Source organism: Dryobates pubescens, chromosome 2 (assembly GCF_014839835.1).
Source record: "Dryobates pubescens isolate bDryPub1 chromosome 2, bDryPub1.pri, whole genome shotgun sequence".
NCBI classification, from domain to species: Eukaryota; Metazoa; Chordata; class Aves; order Piciformes; family Picidae; genus Dryobates; species Dryobates pubescens.
In genome coordinates, this window is record NC_071613.1 from 2,658,824 (window position 1) to 2,680,203 (window position 21,380).

Consider the following 21,380-nt stretch of genomic DNA (forward strand, 5'->3'; position numbering starts at 1 on the left):
CCCCGCCCGAGGTGGCTGACAGGGCCGGCCCCCAGCCATGGCCGGCATCAACTTACATAGCCGGGGTCGTGGCCCAAGGTGACCGCCCTGCTGTCCCGCTCCGCCGCCCCCCCATCCCACCCCCAGTCCCCCCCTTCTCCCTCCCGCCCCCTCCCCCGCACACTGGCGCAACCCCACGGCCAGGCCGCCGGGGCCACCAGGACGCCTTCCTCTTCCAGACAACTCTGTCGCTGCGGCCATGGCGGCCCAGCACCTCCTGTCACACCAGTCCGCCCTCCCCGCCGGGATCCGTGCGCCGCCGGGGGAAATAGTTCCCTCTCGCTTTCACCAGCCGAGGGAACCTCCCCGGCCCGGCGGCGAGGCCTTGTTATCGGCGTGGCCGGAATCCCACCGCCGCGCCACCGGAGCTCTCCCAGCATCCACACCCAGGCTCTGCTGGCATCCCCGCCCCCTCGGCTAGATCCGGCGCGGAGGGATTACCGGGGGCTGCGCAACCACCGGGGAGGGGGGGCGCGGAGAGGGGGGAGGGGGAGCGCGGGAAGGGGGGGGGGAGGAGGTGCCGGCGCCGCGGCGGCCCGAGGGGGGGGCGGGGAGGGGGTAGCATGGCGGCTCTATATTAACTTCCCCCCCTCAGCAGCCCAGGCTGCTGCCGCTCTCCCCCCGCCAGGCCCTAACATGCCGGGCATGATGGAGAAGGGAGCGGAGCTTTTGGGGGGCAGGAGCCGGGCAGCCCCCAATGGCACCAAGAGGAGCAGCCCCTCCAACGGGCACTACTCGGAGCCGGAAAGCGGCGGCGGTGACAGTGGCGACGAGCACGGTGCGAGCCTGGGGCCGGCCCCGGGCCGCCCCGCCAGCGGGGGAAGGGGGTGGCGGAGGTGGCGGGAGGGGCGGTGAACTGAGTCGAGCCGCCTCCCCTTTCCCTGCGCCGGTGTCGGGGCGGCGCGGATGCTGCCGCCGCCGTTACTCTTCTGCTGCCGCCACCGCGCGTCTGTACTGCGGCGGGCCGGGCCGTGGACGGGAGGGGAGGAGAGGGGAAGGGAAAGGAAGCGGAGGGGGGGGAGCGAGTGTGTGTACACGGGAGCGCGCGGCGCGGCCCCGCGTCTGCCGGGCGGCCCCGCGGTGCTTAACGATGGGGAGTGTCTCCCGGGAGCCGCCGCTGCCGCCGTCCCCATTGTTCCGCTGAAATAAACTCCCCCTTCCCCCTCCGGCTCCCTCCCCGGCGGTCGTCGGGGATTAATCTGAGGCGGCAGCGGGCGGGGTGGCGGGGGGGGGAGGTGGCTTATTCCATACGGCAGCGGCGAGACGGCGGGGGCTCCCGGGCGGCGCGTCCGCCAGCCCGCCCGCCACACGGCGGTAGCCTGGGACGGCGCCCTCCCGCTCCCCGCCCCACTTAGGGACACCCTAGCCGTTAATTTCTCTTCCCGCTTTGCGTTGCAGATGTAGGAATGAGGGTCGGAGCAGAATACCAGGCGCGCATTCCCGACTTCGAGCCCGGTAAATAGCTTTTCAGCTTTAACCTGACGTCTTGCTGCCGCCGCTCCCGAGGCGGGAGGGATGGGTTGGGTGCCGGGGGGCGGGGGAGGGGGTTCGGCGCTCTCCTGGCGGCGGCAGCGGCCGCGGGGTTGCATTTATTTTGCTTTTAAGCCTTTGTGTTGGCGATCCGGTGCCGGCGGCGGGAGGCTGGCAGGGGCAGCCTTGTGCTCTCTGCGCGCTCGGGGTTGGGGGTGAGGGGTGGGGGCAACGCTGTGGGAAAATTTCACTTCATTATCCCCCGTACTAGAATGCCCGACGGGAGGCTGCGAGGCAGGAGAAGATTTGATGCCTTTTGGGGTTTTTCCCTTTTTTTAACTTTTTTTTTTTTTTTTTTCCCCTCTGTGGGTACCTCCCCTTCCCCCTTAACCGTAGCGTACCTAATATATTAATAAGATGATTTACAAATGTTCGAGGAGGGCTGATGGATGTTGCCGGGCAGGGGTGGGAAGAAGTGATGCGCCCTGCCGGAAGCGGACTGGACCGGGCTGCGGGCTGGAGGCGCTGGGTGGAAGATGCGCTTGGTGGGAAACTCTGCCCCTGGTTTTGTGTGCTGTAGTAACCTCGTTAGACCCGCTGTTGCAGGCTGAGCTGCTCTCCTCCGCCTTCCTCACCCCCAACCTCCCCCCCCTCCCAAGCACCGCCCCGAGGAATACTGGGTACGCTCGCATAGCCTGGTACTCGGTTTTAGCAAGTTAATAGCTGGAATACTGTCTTGCCTTACTACAGTGAGACCGTAGGAGCGTTGATGCGTTTTGCTGTAGTGGTCAGATGAAGCCTATCTACTTTCCTGTTCTCCAAACAGGCTCCATTGGTGTCAGATGATTTCCTACCGGAAGAGGATTGGGCCAGAGCTTCTCTCATAGTGCCTCCTAAAGCGGGAGGGAGCCCCTCTTGATGGGCACAAGTCCCCACAGGCCAAAGAAAAGGCCGGGGGAAAGAAAGGGGGAGGGTGGGATTAAATGGATGCATGATCTTGGCATAAGGAAATGCCTTTTCCTTTGAAAGGAGCGTGTAGTCTAGGTCTCTTTGTTAATAAAACTAACCGTTTACACCCTTTATTTTTCCATTGCCTACATAAGAATAAACGTAAATAAAACCTATCTAACCTGCAGACTGGGTTTGTTTCTCCTATAGGCCACTTAAAACCAAGCACTATGTGTTTTTCTAATTTATTTTGATTAGAGCTCTTTGGCCCTACAAGGGAGGTCCTGTGGTTTCTGTTTTATAAACTGTATGTGTAACAGTATCATTGCATTCGTAAGGACAGAACTTAACTTTATGCTCTTATAACCAAGATTTTTGTTTTTACAGCTTCTGAGTATTCCTGGGGAGTGGAGCATTCTGTGGTACCATGAATTCAGCTAATACTTGTTTCCCCAATACCTGGGATTAAAGTATTCTCCTTTATCGATTTCCTTGATGATGGAAATCTTTCTTTAATTAAAGTCTTGTGTAAAGAAGCATGATGTATACTATTTTTTCTTCTTATTTGTGTGTTTTGGTGACTAGGGCAAGAGGAGAGTAACTATTTTTTTTCAACGCCTATGTCTTACAAATTTTCCTCTTCTTTTAAGGAAAAAGGTCTGTAACAATACATACCATGTCAGCAGACAGACCTTCTCAGATGGCCACAGCAAGATCTCATGCTTTCATCTGACTTTCTGGTGGCTTGTTTTTTTCTGATGAGTTTTGAGGCATAATTTCTTAGAGAAACTTTGTTAGAGTAGTAATGCAGGACAAAAAGCTGTGCTCTTTTTAGCTGCGTTTAGGTCACCTTTTTTGTTGTAGCAAATACTCCATTATTCCTATAGGTTTGTCTGTATGGGCATAGGTGCTAATTAATGCTGTTCCTTCTGGGAAATGTTTTAATGCCCCCTTTTTTTGGGAGAGGGAGTTTAGAATATGTGCTTGTTTACAGTACTTTAGGTTTTTTCAGCTCCCTTAAATAGGTGGGAGAATGGAATTGATGGATGAAACTAGGTGGAAGTCTAAGATAAAAATTGATCACTCTAGTACACACAGAGAGAATACTAAAAGGAGTAGAACAAACCAAATCTTTTGGCCTCTCTTAGCCTGTGGTGAAAAATATTTGTAAGCAATGCTGTATGACAATACATTGGGGACCAGAGCATTCATTATTAAAGTTGGGATGGCAGTAAACTTTTTTAACCTGAGTTGATCTGGGATGGCAGTAAACTTTTTTAACCTGAGTTGATCTGGGATGGCAGTAAACTTTTTTAACCTGAGTTGATCTGGGATGGCAGTAAACTTTTTTAACCTGAGTTCATCTATGATTTTTTTGTTTTGTTTTCTTTTAATAAAAAAGTGAATCAACTGTTAGTGTCTCCTGGGAGAATTAGCTTGTGGTTGGAAGCAACAATTACCAATTAGTTTAAGCGTGCTCTTTCTCACCCCTTCCTCTCCATTCCCTTCTTGCAAGCCAGCCTTCAGATAGAGCTGTAAAGAAAATGGCATTTTTATTTGCCACTGGCTACTACTGCAATGAGAAGTTTTAATACTGCAGCAAAAAAAGTGTTTCAATGAAATGAAAATCTTACATTTCTGGCCTAATTTCCTGAGTTTATAAAGCATCAACTGTATTCCAGATTTTTGTCTCCTCATGCTGTTTTTCCCCATAGCCCTTTAATCCTGAGGTAAAACAGTTTCTGCTTGTACTTTCTGACTCACCTCTAAATGTAGCAGGCAGGATTTTGCAAAGCTGGGTGCTGTTACCTTGTGGCCTGTTTGCATTCTGCTGGAAACTGTAGTGAAGAAGTCTGTCACTGGAGGTGCACCATGCTGTTGTGTCATCCACACATAAACTGCTAGAGAAGTTTTACTCCACTCAAATTTGGACTTCCCAAAGGCTTTAGCATGAATTTTGCTTTCATTAATGCTGAAATCTTTATTTTTTTCCTTTACTCTCCTTAGTCTTCGCTGGAGTGGAGGCAGCTGTCAAGAGGATTATTTTATGCTTTTTAAGGCCACTCAGGGAATTAATTTCTGTGTATGTCCTTAACTCTTCCCCCTAATCTTTCTATAAGAAAACAGACTTTCTTAAATTGAAATTATGGAATGGTATGGTGAAATGTATAATGTTTGCCATTCCATGCTATCTGCCTGCACATTCCTTGATTTATTTGTGTATCTAATGATTTTAAAGATTTTTCTGCCCTTTATTTTTGACATTTTGCTCCTCCTGTTAGTTTCCATGTTTCTGTTCCTGCTCTCAAAGCTCAGTCTTGAGCAGCTGGTGGTACTTTCATGTTGCCACGCTGCCCCACGATACCTCCATTAAGTCTTGCATGATTCCACATTTTCATTATACTCTTGGTACTTGAAGTTGTGTACAGAATAGCATCATCCCAGTCTATCTAGTCCAATGCTGAGATGAAATTTCCAGTGTGCCACTTTGCTGATAGTTTCTGTGTTCAGGAAGCTGTGGAGAGTGCCCATGGGTCATCTTCAGCTGGCCCTGTTTTTTAAGTGGTGCTTCGGCAGCAGATGAAATAGGAAAACTTTTCCCTAAGTGGCTTGAATGTGGTGTTAGGGCAGTGGGGTGCTGTTATATTTGAGGTGTAGCTCATGAGCTTTCTTTACTGGCTTAAAACCCTAGTAAGAGTAGGTCTTGCAGATAACATGGCCCTCGAGATATGACACAGCTTTTTTTCCTGTCTCTTTCCTGAGTAAGGGGAGTGCTGCTGACTTGCGTACTTGGGGCAGCAGAAAGTAAACAATTCTCATAAAGGTAGATCATGGTCCTGCACATGGAGATGAAGGGGGCCCTGTACTGCAGCTGTGGACATCTGTGTTGAGGGCAGGATGCTGTCCTTCAAGCACGTGTGTGCATGTCATCCTTCCTTTGTCATTCTTGCTTTCCATTTGGCAGTGTCAAGATGCTACCTGAACAGAAGCAAGTTGTCTGATTTGTGCTGGACAAACAGCACTGTTTCAGAAAGAGCTATTCTGGTGGGAGCTGCTTGAGGGTGGCAGTTCAGTAGGAAATTATGGACCACAGACATGATCTCCTGCAGGTGCAAATGATAAGACTCTGAAACTGAAGTTTACTGACTTCAGCACTTGAATACTCAATACCTGATGATATCCATAATATCCACTTGTCTGTAGGTGTCTGCTTGATAGTGGTCCCATTTTCCCCCTCATGTCTTGATTGAACCATGGAGTACAGAGTAGCAGTCATCTGCTGCTAAAACTGAATGAACAAGAGAAATGTTGTGCCTATAGCATGTTTGCATACTCTCAGGACATGCTGCCTTCCTAATTACTAACAATGTCATGGGTTTATTGTTCTGATAATGTTATCCTAAGGAATTAGTTCTTATATACCAAAACCTGTTTCAGAGTTTAGTACTGCTTATGCCTCAAAAGTGGTACTTAGTGAATGTGCATTTTGAACTTGTTACAGAGTTTGTGATGCATTTTAGGTTATCAGTCTTGCACCTCTCATTTTGGAAGGCCCATGAATTCTCTTAGTTTTTCTAGTTGACTGCTTTTGAAGCTCATATCCATAGTGGATCTAAAGATTGCAAAGATGATAGCACATACAAAACACTGTCAAGCTAAAGGGAGAAGAGCAACCAAAAAAAGATGACTACTACACCTAACTACTTTCTACAGCTGCACAATTTGGATGGCTACGCATGTCAAAATTACATGTCTGTGAAAATCCAAACTAGAGAACAGAATTGTTCCTGCATGGTTGTTAGTATAGTTCCTTGTTGAAAAGATCAGGGATGGTGACTGTATTCTCTCCCTGTATCTCTTCTTTTAAGGAGTCCTTACTTAACACAGATTCTGGTAAGCCTATGATAGTGATACATATTGGAGTACTAACAGACAATTGTAACTTCTGGAGGACTGTTCCAACACAAATACCTCCAAAATTTGCATCCCTGGGAACTTTAACAATGCACTTTAATTATGGTAGCCAGGATCCTGTCTAATATCCAGTTATGACTGAACTTCATAAGTGTAATAGGTGTACATTTAGCCATTGGATGTATTGAGGAAATTGTGTGGCATTGATTGTTTGGGTTTTTCCCTTTGTGACCAGCACCCACCCACACACATTGCCCTTCTGCCCCCCCCTTCATTAGTAGCTGGTCTGGACTTCTAAATACAGTCATCTTTTACAAACTATTCTGTGCATAGTTGTTCTCTAAGTCCCCAAATTGATAAAAATTACCTAATTTTTTTTCATTTTGTTTTTAACTTACAGGTGCCACAAAATACACTGACAAAGATAATGGAGGGATGCTCGTATGGTCTCCATATCATAATATTCCAGATGCCAAGTGTAAGTCCTTCCCTGCTAAGGAATTTGGGTGCTTAAATACAACTAAATACTCTTTTGGTTTTTTTTCCTCTGGTGTGGCTGTTTGGTCTTGACTTTACACACAGTAAACTGTAAATTAGTAAATTAAATACAAAGCTTCTCTCTTCTTTTATTTATAGAACTCCTGGGAAAGGAAAGATCATCTTCTCTTACTTTATAGTTAAGTCTTTCTTTCAAATAACACTGTCTGCGTTGTCTCATCATCAGTGTCTGTGAAACTTCTACTTATGAGTAAAAGAATAACATATCTAAGCATGAGGAACTTGCAGCACTGGATTTCTAGGAGAGGGAGTTGCTTTAGATAAAGTGAGAAAAGATGTGTTGAAGCTCAGTTCAAGGGGAAATTGTTATTGCTGTCTTATCAGGAAGAGCTGAGTGTTTACTCCCTTCAAATGTGACCTGAAACACAGAACTCATCATCAATTATCTGTTCCATCTAGTTTAAACCTGCCTCCTATGTTAGAATTTCCCATAATGTAGGGGAGTAAACTATGAGAATGCAGTTATGAGAATCTAGTCCTCAGGGCTGTTTCTGCCAATTGCCATTAGTTAGAGGTTTGTGTCCCTCTACATTGGAAGGAACCTACCTTCTACTACAGCAGAGCAGTAAGCAATAAAATGCCCTACTACTACGTGTGTTGAACACTTTATTCATTCCTTTAAAGTATAAATCACTTTTGCTGCAACAGTTCATGGCAAGTATACCTCTGGCCCTTTTGAATAAAGAGGTTATAATTGTTTCCTTTCCTCAGTTATGCTTCCTTTCAGCTTAATTTATTTGCCACGTAACTGTGCAGTGTAGAAGGTGACTTGGAAGAGTTTTTCTTTAAAAAAGGACTCACTGAAGATCTAAATTGGTAGGACTTAATTGTAGAGTGACAGAGCTCAAAGCTGGCTCTGGTATGGCAAAATGATTCAAAAATACTGTACTGGTGCATTTGACTACCTAATTATTGTATTTTCATGTTCTCTACTGAAAAGTGGCTTCCTGCCATGACAAAAATCAATGTTGGTCTGTGAAAACGATATCAATATCTAGGATATGCATAATCATTGATCTAGGATCTCTTTACATTAATCTTCAACATGTTTGGAAATAAGAACAATGGAATTAAAACTAACCCAGGTGTTTGTGTTCTTGGGAGTGGATTCAAATAAGACATAGCCTTTCAATAAGCAGCTGCACTCTGGTTGAAATAAATTATGAGCCTCTTTGGCTTTGTTGTGAAAAAAAGTGTGAAAGCAAGCTGCTTTTTCACTGAATTACTTGTGTAAAAAGTTTATAGAGTTAAATGTTGGATTAAAGACAGTGGACTTACTAATAAAGCTATGGATGTGTTTAACATTGGAGGGCCTGGGCCTATGCAGTGTATTAAAGTATGGGAAAATTGGTTTCCCATGTTAGGTAGCTAATTCTGTGTCACCTCATTGTAGGACTACAAGTACTTAAGAATAATTCTTTGTTGTTGCTTTGTTACAGTGGATGAATATATAGCAATAGCAAAGGAAAAACATGGATACAATGTGGAACAGGTAAGTGCTGTGAAATAAGAGTGTTTATTAAAGTTGGGGGGTTGGTTTGGTGTTTTTTATGTTGAACACAGCTCTTCCAGCTCCCCTTTCCCCCCCTGCTTATTACCATTAATTAACACCATTTCTCTTCAGGCACAGCGGCAAACACTGCATTTAAATGGATCTGCAATACAGTTGTGCTCTGGATTCTCTGCAAAAGATTGTGCTCTTTGTTTTCATGACATGCTCAGCTTGTAATGTGCATGTTGAAAGGTTTGGGATGGTTCTTGATACACTGGGCATGTCATGCAATTGTGTGTGTATATTTCTTGCAACTTCACAGGAAAACAGCTTAATGTTTAATACTATAGTTCATATACAGTACAATTCTGAATCACTGATTGTGATAGGGGCAGCACTGCAAAGGTTTCTTGCATATTAAAAAAACAACAACCAAAACCAGAAACAAACCAAAACATCCAAAGAATGACCAAACAGCAGCAACAAAAAAACCCAAACCACCACAGAAGAAAGGGGAACCAATCTTGAGTGGTTTTGGGCTTGGTGTTTGGGTGGGTTGGTTGGTTTGTTTTTAAATCAAGTTCTAGGTTTGAGGATAATAAACAAATCTCCATTTAAGAAGGATGTTGAAACACTTGAAGGTGTCTAGAGAAGGGCAACGAGGCTGGGGAGGGGTTTGGAGCACAGCCCTGTGAGGAGAGGCTGAGGGAGCTGGGGTTGCTTAGCCTGGAGAAGAGGAGGCTTAGGTGAGATCTTATTGCTCTCTAAAACTTCCTGAAGGGAGGCTGTAGACAGGAGAGAGTTGGTCTCTTCTCCCAGGCAACCAGCACCAGAACAAGAGGACACAGTCTCAAGCTGCACCAGGGGAAGTTTAGGCTAAAGATGAGGAGAAAGTTCTTCCCAGAAAGAGTAATTGGCCATTGGAATGTGCTGCCCAGGGAGGTGGTGGAGTCCCCATCCCTGGGGGTGTTTGAGGGGATTGGATGTGGCACTTGAAGCCATGGTTTAGTTAGTCATGAGGTGTTGGGTGATAGGTTGGACTTGATGATCTTTGAGGTCTTTTCCAACCTTGTTGATTCTATGATTCTATTCTAGGATTCACTTTTTAAAAAGTAACTTCCCATAGAAAGTAGAAGATAAAACTTTTCTTGGTCTGTGCTTACTCCTGTTGTACTTGGGGTTTTTTTTTCTTTGTTTCTTTCTTTTTGTTTGTCTGCTTTTTGTTTGTTGTTGGAGTTTTTTGCCTGTTTTTCACCTTGTTCCTTTACTTTTTTTTTTTTTTGCCCCTCTTGCAAAAAAAATAAAACATGGTGTGCAAGTAAAAGCAAGTTGTATAATTTGATTTTGGAGGATGGAAACTCATAATAGCAAAAACTTACTTGACAACTGCTACCTGCAAAAGCAGCTGTCACTTTACAATGTTGACAATACCTACAGCTTCATGTTTGTTTATGGCTTGGGTTTTGTTAAGGAAAAGAGGGAACTCCAGCATCTCAAAATAGGTCTACAAGAAATGACTGATTTTTCAAAACTGTTTCTGGTACAGAGTATTTGTAGATGTTTCCAGTGCTTGTCACCTGCCATTTCAACAAGAAAAGAAGTTTGCTATGTCCAGGTTATTAGAAGATGTGATATGGAAATTAGAAGATGTTCCAAAAGTCTCTGAGAGTTTCTGGCATCCCAAAGCAAAGGTGCAGCAGACACGCTGGAGGGAAGGGATGCCATCCAGAGGGACCTGGACAGGCTGGAGAGGTGGGCACAAGCCAACCTCATGAGGTTCAGCAAGACCAAGGGCAGGGTCCTGCAGCTGGCTCAGGGCAATCCCAGGCACAAATCCAGGCTGGGCAGGGACTGGCTGGAAAGCAGCCCTGAGGAGAGAGACTTGGGGGTGCTGGGGGACAAGAAGCTCAACAGGAGCTCTCAGTGTGCACTTGCAGCCCGGAAAGCCAATCAGATCCTGGGCTGCAGCAAGAGAAGTGTGGCCAGCAGGGCAAGGGAGGTGATTCTCCCCCTCTGCTCAGCTCTGGTGAGACCCCACCTGGAGTACTGCCTCCAGTTCTGGAGCCCCTATTACAAGAGGGATCTGGAGGTGCTGGAAGGTGTCCAGAGAAGGGCCACAAGGATGGAGCACCTCTCCTATGAGGACAGAGTGAAGGAGTTGGGGCTGTTCAGTCTGGAGAAGAGAAGGCTCTGAGGTGACCTAATTGTGGCCTTCCAGTATCTGAAGGGGGCCTACAAGAAGGCTGGGGAGGGACTTGTCAGGATCTCAGGTAGTGATAGGAGTAGGGGGAATGGAATGAAGCTGGAGGTGAGGAGGAAGTTTTTCACTGTGAGAGTGGTGAAGCCCTGGAATGGGTTGTCCAGGGAGGTGGTTGAGGCCCCAACTCTGGAGTTGTTTAAGAGCAGTCTGGATGAGGCTCTGGCCAGCCTGATCTAGTGTGGGGTGTCCCTGCCCATGGCAGGGGGGTTGGAAATAGATGATCCTTGTGGTCCCTTCCAACCCTGAACTGATTCTATGATTCTATGAAATGAGGGGTTTGCAGTGCTCATGAACAACTTGGCGGTCATGTGTGCAATGTGTGCTGGAAACTAAGTGGGTTTTGCTTCCCACTTCCCATGCCAGACTTGGTATCAAATCTGTCATTGATTCTCTGGCACAAAGTCTAACCAGCATAAATGTCTTTAAGATGATCAAGAATTTAAGTTATGGAAGAAAGTGTATTTAAATTTCCATTCTTTATTAGGTGCACATGACATGGAATTTGCCGTCCTGTTATTTGTGGATTGGAGTGTTGTAGAAAGACTACTCTCATTTTGAACTCTCAGACTTGCATTTTGGATGATCCTCTGGCTGCTGAAAAGTTTGGTTATTTTGTTGGGGTTTTTTTGTTTGTTTTATAAGTGGACTGGTAATAAAGGCCTGAAGACCTTTAAGGAACTGTGTAGGTGATACATATTTGTAAGCAAGCAGGTCAAATTTAAGCCTGTCAGCCTAATTCATTCTGCTTCAGAATTCCTGCTGCCATGCCAGTGTTAAACTGTCCAGCTTTCATGCCTTTAATAAAATGCAGCTGTGTCCACTCTTCATTACTGGGCAGGCTGTGGATGTAGTCTGCCTGGACTTCAGCAAGGCCTTTGACACCGTCCCCCACAGCAAACTCCTGGCCAAGCTGTCAGCCCCTGGCTTGGACAGCAGCACTCTGAGCTGGGATAGGAACTGGCTGGAGGCTGAGCCCAGAGGGTGGTGGTGAATGGTGCCACAGCCAGCTGGCAGCCAGGCACTAGTGGTGTCCCCCATGGATCATTGCTGGGCCCCATCCTGTTCAATAGCTTTATCGATGATCTGGATGAGGGCATTGAGTCCATCATCAGTAAGTTTGCAGATGACACCAAGCTGGGGGCAGGAGTTGGCCTGTTAGAGGGTAGGAGAGCTCTGCAGAGGGACCTTGACAGGCTGAACAGAAGGGCAGAGTCCAACATGATGGCATTCAACAAGTCCAAGTGCCAGGTTCTACACATTGACCACAGCAACCCCATGCAGTGCTACAGGCTGGGGATAGAGTAGCTGGAGAGCAGCCAGGCAGAAAGAGACCTGGGGGTGCTGGTTGATAGTAGGCTGAACATGTGTCAGCATTGTGCCCAGGTGTCCAAGGAGGCCAATGGCATCTTGGCCTGTATCAGGAGCAGTGTGGCACTCAGAGGCAGGGAAGTCATTGTGCCCTGTACTCAGCACTGGTTAGGCCACACCTTGAGTCTTGTGTCCAGTTCTGGGGCCCTCAATTTAAGAAGGACATTGAGAAACTTGAACATGTCCAGAGAAGGGCAAGAAGGCTGGGGAGAGGCCTTGAGCACAGCCCTGTGAGGAGAGGCTGAGGGAGCTGGGGTTGCTTAGCCTGGAGAAGAGGAGGCTCAGAGGAGACCTTCTTGCTCTCTATAACTCCCTGAAGGGAGGTTGTAGCCAGGTGGGGGTTGGTCTCTTCTCCCAGGCAAGCAGCACCAGAACAAGAGGACACAGTCTCAAGCTATGCCAGGGGAGGTTTAGACTTGAGGTGAGGAGAAAGTTCTTCCCAGAGAGAGTTGTTAGCCATTGGAATGTGCTGCCCAGGGAGGTGGTGGAGTCGCCATCCCTGGAGGTGTTCAAAAAGGGTTTAGATGTGGCACTTGAAGCCATGGTTTAGTTAGTCCTGAGGTGTTGGGTGACAGGTTGGACTTGATGATCCTTGAGGTCTTTTCCAACCTTATTGATTCTATGAGTCAAAGAGAATTTTGTAACCTATAGTACATTAGCCAATGGAATTGTAAATACATGTCGAACAAACCTCTGATAGTGAAATCTTATTTTCAATAAATAAGTTGCCTTTTTTTATTGGATTTGCCTCAAGCTTTTATGAAGCTGACTGAATCAAAAAGGGGACTGTTTCTTTCCACAGGCTCTCGGCATGTTGTTCTGGCACAAACACAATATCGAGAAGTCCCTTGCGGATCTCCCTAACTTCACTCCTTTCCCTGATGAATGGACGGTTGAAGATAAAGTCCTGTTTGAACAAGCCTTTAGCTTCCATGGAAAGAGCTTTCACAGGATCCAGCAAATGGTAAAGTAATATTTTAATTAGGAGCCTAGTTCAGATGCACTCAGAGTAGTCTCCTGTTGTGCTAGAATTTCATATCCATTTCTGTCTAAAAGCATCAGGAGCAACCTTGAATATAGCATTTAAGGGAGGTTGTAGCCAGGAGGGGGTTGGTCTCTTCTCCTAGGCAATCAGCACCAGAACAAGAGGACACAGTCTCAAGCTATGCCAGGGGAGGTTTAGACTTGAGGTGAGGAGAAAGTTCTTCCCAGAGAGAGTTGTTAGCCATTGGAATGTGCTGCCCAGGGAGGTGGTGGAGTCACCATCCCTGGAGGTGTTCAAGAGGGGATTGGACGTGGCACTTGGTGCCATGGTTTAGTCATGAGGTCTGTGGTGACAGGTTGGACTTGATGATCCTTGAGGTCTTTTCCAACCTTGTTGATTCTATGATTTAAGATAATTTCTTGGTGTTCTCTCTTCATGTAGCTCTTTCACTCTAGGAAAAATGAACTTTCCCCTTCTTTCCCCCTCAAGTTTTGAAAGTCACGTGTGAAATGCACCCCGCGTTTCCATTTCACACAGGCATTTAGAATATTTGGGCAAAGGTGGTTGTAAATAGAGCAGAATTCTCATCTGGGGTAGAATTTTAATTTTAGAAAGGATTGATGTGTTAATGCATTCTTCTAGCTTCCAGACAAGACTATTGCAAGCCTTGTGAAATATTACTATTCTTGGAAGAAAACTCGCTCGAGGACAAGTTTGATGGATCGGCAGGCTCGGAAACTAGCAAATAGAAATAATCAAGGTGACAGGTAAGTCTTCTATTCTCTAAGTAGCTAACCAGAGAGTGAAGTCTTTTTAGGTAGAGATCTCTAATTTTCCAGCATGAACAACATTTTTAGCTTTGAGTGATTTGAGTGAGAGAGATTGGCCATTGGAATGTGCTGCCCAGGGAGGTGGTGGGAGTCACCATCACTGGAGGTGTTTAGGAAGAGTCTGGATGGGGTGCTTGGTGCCATGGTTTAGTTGATAAGATGGTGTTGGGTGATAGGTTGGACTTCATGATCTCTGAGGTCTTTTCCAATCTGGTTTATCCTATTCTATCTGGGTTGAGGCAATCCCAGGCACAAATCCAGGCTGGGCAGGGACTGGCTGGAAAGCAGCCCTGAGGAAAGAGCCTTGGGGGTGCTGGGGGACGAGAAGCTCAACAGGAGCTCTCCGTGTGCACTTGCAGTCCGGAAAGCCAATCAGATCCTGGGCTGCATCAAGAGAAGTGTGGCCAGCAGGGCAAGGGAGGTGATTCTCCCCCTCTCCTCAGCTCTGCTGAGACCCCACCTGCAGTACTGCCTCCAGGTCTGGAGCCCCTATTACAAGAGGGATCTGGAGGTGCTGGAAGGTGTCCAGAGAAGGGCCACGAGGATGAGCAGAGGGCTGGAGCACCTCTCCTGTGAGGACAGACTGAAGGAGTTGGGGCTGTTCAGTCTGGAGAAGAGAAGGCTCTGAGGTGACCTAATTGTGGCCTTCCAGTATCTGAAGGGGGCCTACAAGAAGGCTGGGGAGGGACTTGTCAGGATGTCAGGTAGTGATAGGACTAGGGGGAATGGAATGAAGCTGGAGGTGGGGAGATTGAGGCTGGAGGTGAGGAGGAAGTTCTTCCCCATGAGAGTGGTGAAGCCCTGGACTGGGTTGTCCAGGGAGGTGGTTGGGGCCCCATCTCTGGAGGTGTTTAAGCCCAGGCTGGACGAGGCTCTGGCCAGCTTGATCTAGTGTGAGGTGTCCCTGCCCATGGCAGGGGGGTTGGAACTCGATGATCCTTGTGGTCCCTTCCAACCCTGACTGATGCTATGATTCTATCTGATTCTATCCTATCCATGCCTCTGCTTTTAGCAAGGGGTTCAGTACCTCTGCTTTAAGAATTGTGTCGCTGCAGTCGAAGTGAGTTGTAGTAACACACTTGGGTGCTTTAGTTGATAACTGTAAAAACAAGGGCTCCAAAAAATATCTGGTCTGACACTGTAGTTTAGAAATAATGCTTTATTTGTGAAGCCTGATGCTATATTGCTGTGTGAGGAGGAGAGTGTCTTTGTGGGTGTGGGGGTTTTTCTGTTTGGGGCTGTTTTGGTTGTTTTTTCTTTCAACTATAATGGAATTAAAACTGAAAGACCAACCATGGTAAAAAGCAGTAGCAATTGGAACACTCAAGTATTGTTTTGTAACAAAGCTTGATATAAAATTCTTACTTTAGGAGACTTAGAACCAGTCAAAGAGTATTAGAGCTTAAAATAGGTTTGAATTGTCTTGGATAGAAGGGAATGACATTTCCCCTAGTTAGTATGAAATTCAAATTATATTGTACTTAGTGTGCTTGAGCATTAACTTGTACTTTTTTTAATGTGATGTCATAAGTTGAAAGTATAATTAACATAATCATGTTTATATTGGGAAGTATGACTTTACTTTTCTGGGAAATGGCCTAGGCAGAGCAGAAAGTTTGATTTAATTATATATTATCAAAATGAACTCCTGAAATTCTTCTACTTAGTGACTCTCTAGCTGGAAATTAACAGGGGCAAACCAATTTACTTCTAACCCAGCATTTTGGCATGGGATTTTCTTGTAATAATTAGAAAATTTTGGCATGTTTTTGCATTCATTCATAAATTAGTATTAATTGGACTGGATTTGACAGGACTAAAGTAACATGGTTTCAATTGCTTCCGTTTGATGAATTCAACAGGCTCATTCAGGTTTTTGGGGTGATTTGTTTTTTTCATCCACTTGGTGCAGTGGTTTGAATATTGATCTGTTAAAACTAATGTGGCAAAGGAAAGGTTGTTTCTAGTCTTGGTACAGCTGACCATGTAAGTGTTCATGCTGGCACAGATGAGTTGAAGAGAGGTGGCACCCAAGTGTTCTGGAAGCACTACCAGAACTGCTTGAAGTAACTTTGAAACTACAGTTCAGGATTGCTGGTAGAATTTAGTGAAGGAAATATGTTTGTCACATCTCTCTTCTGAAAACTACAAATAGTTTTGAGATGCTTTATATGTCAAGAGATGTTTTCAAGTAGATAATTCTGTCTTTCTCTGATACATATTTTTTGTATGGGGGTTAGAAAACCCCAAATGACTAGTCTCTTCTCTGTCCTCAGTGATGATGATGTAGAAGAAGCTCATCCAATGGATGGAAATGATAGTGATTATGATCCCAAAAAAGAAGCCAAAAAGGAGGTAACAGATAGCTTAATGGTGAATGTCAGTTTGTTTTCTGCACATGTGCTACTGTGAAAAGCAGGACTTGCACTAAGAAGGTTTAGCTTGCAGCGTGCTGAAGCCACAGGTGATCAAGATCTTGACAGCTTATGACTGAAACCATTTCAATGTGGGGTTTTTTTCTGTTCTGTTTCTGTGTTAAATGCATCTCTCATTACCTTCACTCTTCCCTAAGATGGTGCATGGAACTTAGTGAAACAACATTCCCCTGGCCTTTGTTTTGCTCATGTTGACAGCTCCACTGGTTGTGAATTGCTATAATCAAAACGTTTCCTTTGCATTGTAAATTTAAATTAGGTTTTCCAAGAATAACTTTCTTGTTTTTTCAAAGTCAGAGAGGTTATGCTCCAACTAATAAGTGGCTGGAGATAGTTTCCACTAATACATGTGAAGGAAACACAAGCCCTGTGAGGAAAGGCTGAGGGAGCTGGGATTCTTTGGCCCGGAGAAGAGGAGGCTCAGGGGAGACCACCTTGCTGTCTACAACTACTTGAAAGGAGGTTGTAGCCAGGTGGGGGTTGGTCTCTTCTCCCAGGCAAGCAGCACCAGAACAAGAGGACACAGTCTCAAGCTGTGCCAGAGGAGGTTTAGGCTGGAGGTGAGGAGAAAGTTCTTCACAGAGAGAGTTGTTAGCCATTGGAATGTGCTGCCCAGGGAGGTGGTGGAGTCCCCATCCCTGGAGGTGCTCAAAAGAGGATTGGGTGTGGCACTTGGTGCCATGGTTTAGTTAGTCCTGAGGTGTTGGGTGACAGGTTGGACTTGATGAACCTTGAGGTCTTTTCCTACCTTATTGATTCTATGAAAACATATTTGTAAAGCTAACAGTAAATATTCATTAGAGGAGACCAAAAAAAAAGTGCTGTTTCTGGGATATGTTCAAGTTTTGAGGTTTTTTTGGTAAACATTAAGTTATTTAGGAGCAAGAATAGGAAAACACAGTGCAGTATGTAACTGTTTGATCCTTTCCTTTATCAACTTAATGCATTAGCAACTTTCTTAAAATGGAGGAGTTTGTGCTCCTTGAGAACATGAAAGGAGAGGTAGTTCAAAAGCTCAGCATTCCCATGAAGTGGTATCTAGGCTTATTAATCAAACTTTGCACCTCAGCTAAAACTGATATTAAGAGACCCATTGGTTTTGATTCCATTCTCAGCTTTTCAGTAATCTTTTATCATTTTATGTAGGTATCTCAGGGAAAAAATAAAGATATTTGTAATTACCCCTTACTGTGGAAAAAGTTTAAAGGTGTTTTTTTAACATGCTGCTGTATGTTTTTTAGAACTTACAGTGGCACAAGTTGTAGTAATGAACCTTTATACTTTGCATTCTACTGTTGTAACAATTTTTGCAGTCTGTGGATTCAAGTTGCTGCCAAAGCCACCTCTAAATAAGGTCTATTTTGTTCCACTTACTTTCCTTGGTTATTGCTCAAATCACTACAGGCAGTCCAGGATGAAAGTAAGGTGTTCACAGACTGCTAGGAACAGGGCAAATAGGTTTGCAGTTTCTCATGAGCTGCTTGGAGCTACATGAGATAACTTCTATGGTCTGGTATTTCTGGTAGGATTTCTGTACTTTCACTTCCAAAGCAAAAGATAAACTGAGTAGGGCTACTTAAGCCTGCAGAGTGCTGGAAACTTTCTCTTACCAGAGGAAATTAAAATTAGCCAAGCACTCTAACTTGGCAAGACAAAAGCTTGAGATAATATTTTTGCTTTAAATCTAGATTGAACAGAAAGAATTGCAATTTCATACTGAAGGAACAATGCAGAACAAAAAAAAAGTATAAATTGGCCCAAAGTAAACATAATTTTGGGATTTTTAGCTGTCAGAGATGTAAGGCTTTATAACTACTTTCCAAGGAAGAGCAAATATCTTAGGAGGTTTTAAGATGGCTTCTTTGAAGTCTGTGGACTGGGTTAAGATGTTACCTTAGCTGGGAAAAGAATTTGTCAGATGGTCAAGCATGCTAAAGCAAAATACTGTTTGCTGATTTGTCCTGATGCCACGGAACATGATAATGGCTGCTGCAATTTGTTGTTTTCTCCACTATGATCAGATGACTGCCTCCTCTTAACCTGCATGGATGCCAGCAGGGAGAAGCAGCAGGAAGCTGCTTGAAGTAGCAAAAAAGACTAAATCCCATTGGTGTCCTGGTACTAAGCATTGTTTTCAAGTGGCAAATCCTTACAGGGAAAGTAATTTTTGTTTCTTTTCTCCTGGTCTGGAGGAAACCTACCAGGTTGCTCTGTGGGAGTCACAGAGATGCAGACTAGCTGTTGTGCAGCAGTGCCCATTGAAGATAAAGCTTCAATTTTTACATTTTCAAACACACTAAGACAGCAGTAGCAAAGCCTTCATCTCCTCTTTACTATCCCTTTCCACTTAAAACCAAACACCACAGATTTAGGCTTCTAAATTACATGGATTTTTATGATGGCTGCAGAACTATGTCCATCCTGTCTTTCAAATTTCAAATCTCCTGAAGCAAGCAGCATTACCACTTGCCACAGAGTCCTCCTAGCAGGGACAAGTGTCATCTTGCATTCTTGCCCATCCTGCTTGACTTCCTGTCATTCTTTTTAGCTGCTCTTCATATCTGACCAGAAAGTAATGTGTAAATTACTGACTACTTGGTTTAACCATGTAATACTCTTTTTATCTTCTGCACACAGAGGAGCTTCTTGATTTGCCCTTTTTCAGAGTATCCAGACTGTGATTTCTGTAAAACTTAGTGTGTTTTCAACCACATTTAAATGAAGGAAAAAAACTTTAACTGGCCTTTCTAAGACTAATGCAGGCACATCCAACAAATGACTGGTATGCTCCACTAGCTCACCTGCAAGACTTAGTTTGGGTACTACATGCAGAGGCGGATGTTAGCTTAGGTTTTCCTCGCCATAAACATGACACTATGGTGCAATGTGATACTTTTGTAATAAAGTTGTGTTCAAGATGCTGTTATTCTTTAATTATTTATTTTTTGTAAATTAAAGGGCAATAATGAGCAGCCTGTTCAGACCAGCAAAATAGGTCTGGGTAGAAGAGAGTATCAGAGCTTGCAGCATCGCCACCATTCTCAGCGTTCCAAATGCCGTCCACCAAAAGGCATGTACCTGACCCAGGAAGATGTGATAGCTGTTTCCTGTAGCCCCAATGCAGCCAACACAATTCTTAGACAGCTGGATATGGAACTAATCTCGTTAAAGCGACAGGTACCATGGGTTATTGGTCTTGTTTTGTTTTCATCTTAGATTGTTCTGATTGTAATGATTTTGAAGATTATCTGTGAAGATTCTGAAACTTCTTTAATGTGAGTCTTCCTAATTTTGTTCCACAGTTAACCACCAGAAATGCTGGACACTAGTTAAGCTATCCAACTATTCTTTGGGTTTTGTTATCTGCTGTGGTGGATAACATGAAACAATGGCTTCCTTTGAAAGAAGCAGCGGGGGTGTAGGGGGTCATATGGCATGAAAATAATGTTAGAGGTATAGGAACAGGAGAAAACCAAAGACACTTCTCTTTAATGTACTTTGAAAGTATTTCTGTAACAAGTGAAACTAAGACCAGTGAATCAGAAGAAGTTACTTTTGTTATGCTTAGAGTTGTAGCTGTTTTTCTGGATGTCCTTCCCCACATACCATGAAAGTACTGATGGGGAGGAAATCATGGGCCTAGGTATTTCTTTTTGAACTGACAAGACTCCTGCTTTGTAAAGCTTTTCTAAATTTAATAAAGTCCTCACCTTTAAGAGGACAATTGCATGCATCCTTTGCATGAGTAACTTAGCTTGACACAAAGTTGAAGCACAGAATCTGTTCAGCTTCTAAGGGTACAGCAGTATGTGCATGCTTGCTTTCTAGGACCAATGGGGATACAAAGTCAAGGCTTATCTCCTAGAATTTCTGCCTCCTTATAGACTGCTAAGAGCTGACATGTTGCAAAATCATGGAGTGAATAAAGGGTTTCATGGGTTTTTTGCTCCCTTATATTCTTTTACAGGAGAAATATGCTTCTTTCTGTCACAGCAGGACTCTGGGGCTAAATAGCATAGGTGGGTTTCACTCTTTAGCCTAAGTGTAGGTGAGTTCCAGCCTTGAGGCTGTGTTTCTCTCTTTTTCTTGCAGTGATCTCAGAGGCGCAGCCTTTGGAATCTCCCACTGAGTTGTCTGCTTTTGTGTCCATACTTAAGAACTCTTTGTAATAGCTGTGCACCATAGTATGCAGAGCTGCTTTCTTACCTATGTTACCTCATGTGCATTGCTACCAGGTTTAAATGGTTAATGGGTATGGAATTTGGAAGCTCTCTCCTTTTTATAGACTAAGATACTTCATTGAAGTATTTTAAATCCTTTCAAGAATCACCCTTAAAGGAAATCATGATGATCTAAGGCCAATCAAAAGCAATCTTTCAGAAGAAACTAGCTGGAAACATCTCATAAATCTTTATTTTTTTTTTCCCCCCAAAGTGTTTTTTGTTGGAGAAGGAAGAAGCTAATGGTTATGGTCCATCTCACTTAGATTTCTAAGAACCAAGTTTTATGTCTAGAATATTCTTCATTCCTCTTCAAGAACATTACCCAAACTTGCTTATTATGCCCTACTTTTAATATTCCTGCAGACAAACTGTTCTTTTGAAAGACTGGCTTAAATATTGCTCTCTCCATAGTGAAACTGTGCTGTATTTTGAACATTTATTTACTTATTTTTAAACAGTTAAAAGTAGTGAAGCCTTAAACCATAATATTTCTCTTTCTGACTTAGGAGGTACACTTGTGGCAATCCTAGTGAAGATATATGTGTAAAGTGACCAACTTTCTTTGTGGAGCTGATTAACTTTGTTGTTTTTGACCAAGGTTCAAAATGCTAAGCAAGTAAACAGTGCACTTAAACAGAAAATGGAAGGCGGGATTGAAGAATTCAAACCTCCTGAGGTAAATCACAACAAATGTTAGAGCTTGTGGCCTTGCACTTGCCTTAGGGGGAAGCTAGAGAAATGTTTTGCTTCAGGACCGTTTGCATTGTAGCAGCAGCTTAAACAAGAGCTGAAATTGAGTCCTGATATGATCTGATTTTATTTTTTTGTCTGGTTTAAAAGTAGCTAATGTAGACTGC

General features: G+C 44.5%; 1 protein-coding gene across 2 annotated transcripts in view; it reads left to right on the plus strand.

Moving 5' to 3' along the window:
* Nucleotides 1-595: 595 nt before the first annotated feature.
* RCOR3 (REST corepressor 3) overlaps nucleotides 596-21,380 on the plus strand; it is a 28,564-nt gene continuing 7,779 nt past the window's right edge. For both annotated transcript variants that reach the window (XM_054169260.1, XM_054169269.1), the window contains exons 1-9: nucleotides 596-817; nucleotides 1,438-1,494; nucleotides 6,773-6,850; nucleotides 8,370-8,422; nucleotides 12,853-13,014; nucleotides 13,678-13,802; nucleotides 16,142-16,220; nucleotides 19,259-19,477; nucleotides 21,122-21,199. In XM_054169260.1, coding sequence (XP_054025235.1) covers nucleotides 676-817; nucleotides 1,438-1,494; nucleotides 6,773-6,850; nucleotides 8,370-8,422; nucleotides 12,853-13,014; nucleotides 13,678-13,802; nucleotides 16,142-16,220; nucleotides 19,259-19,477; nucleotides 21,122-21,199 — 993 coding nt within the window. In that variant the 5' untranslated portion in view covers nucleotides 596-675. The remainder of the gene's footprint in view (nucleotides 818-1,437; nucleotides 1,495-6,772; nucleotides 6,851-8,369; nucleotides 8,423-12,852; nucleotides 13,015-13,677; nucleotides 13,803-16,141; nucleotides 16,221-19,258; nucleotides 19,478-21,121; nucleotides 21,200-21,380) is intronic.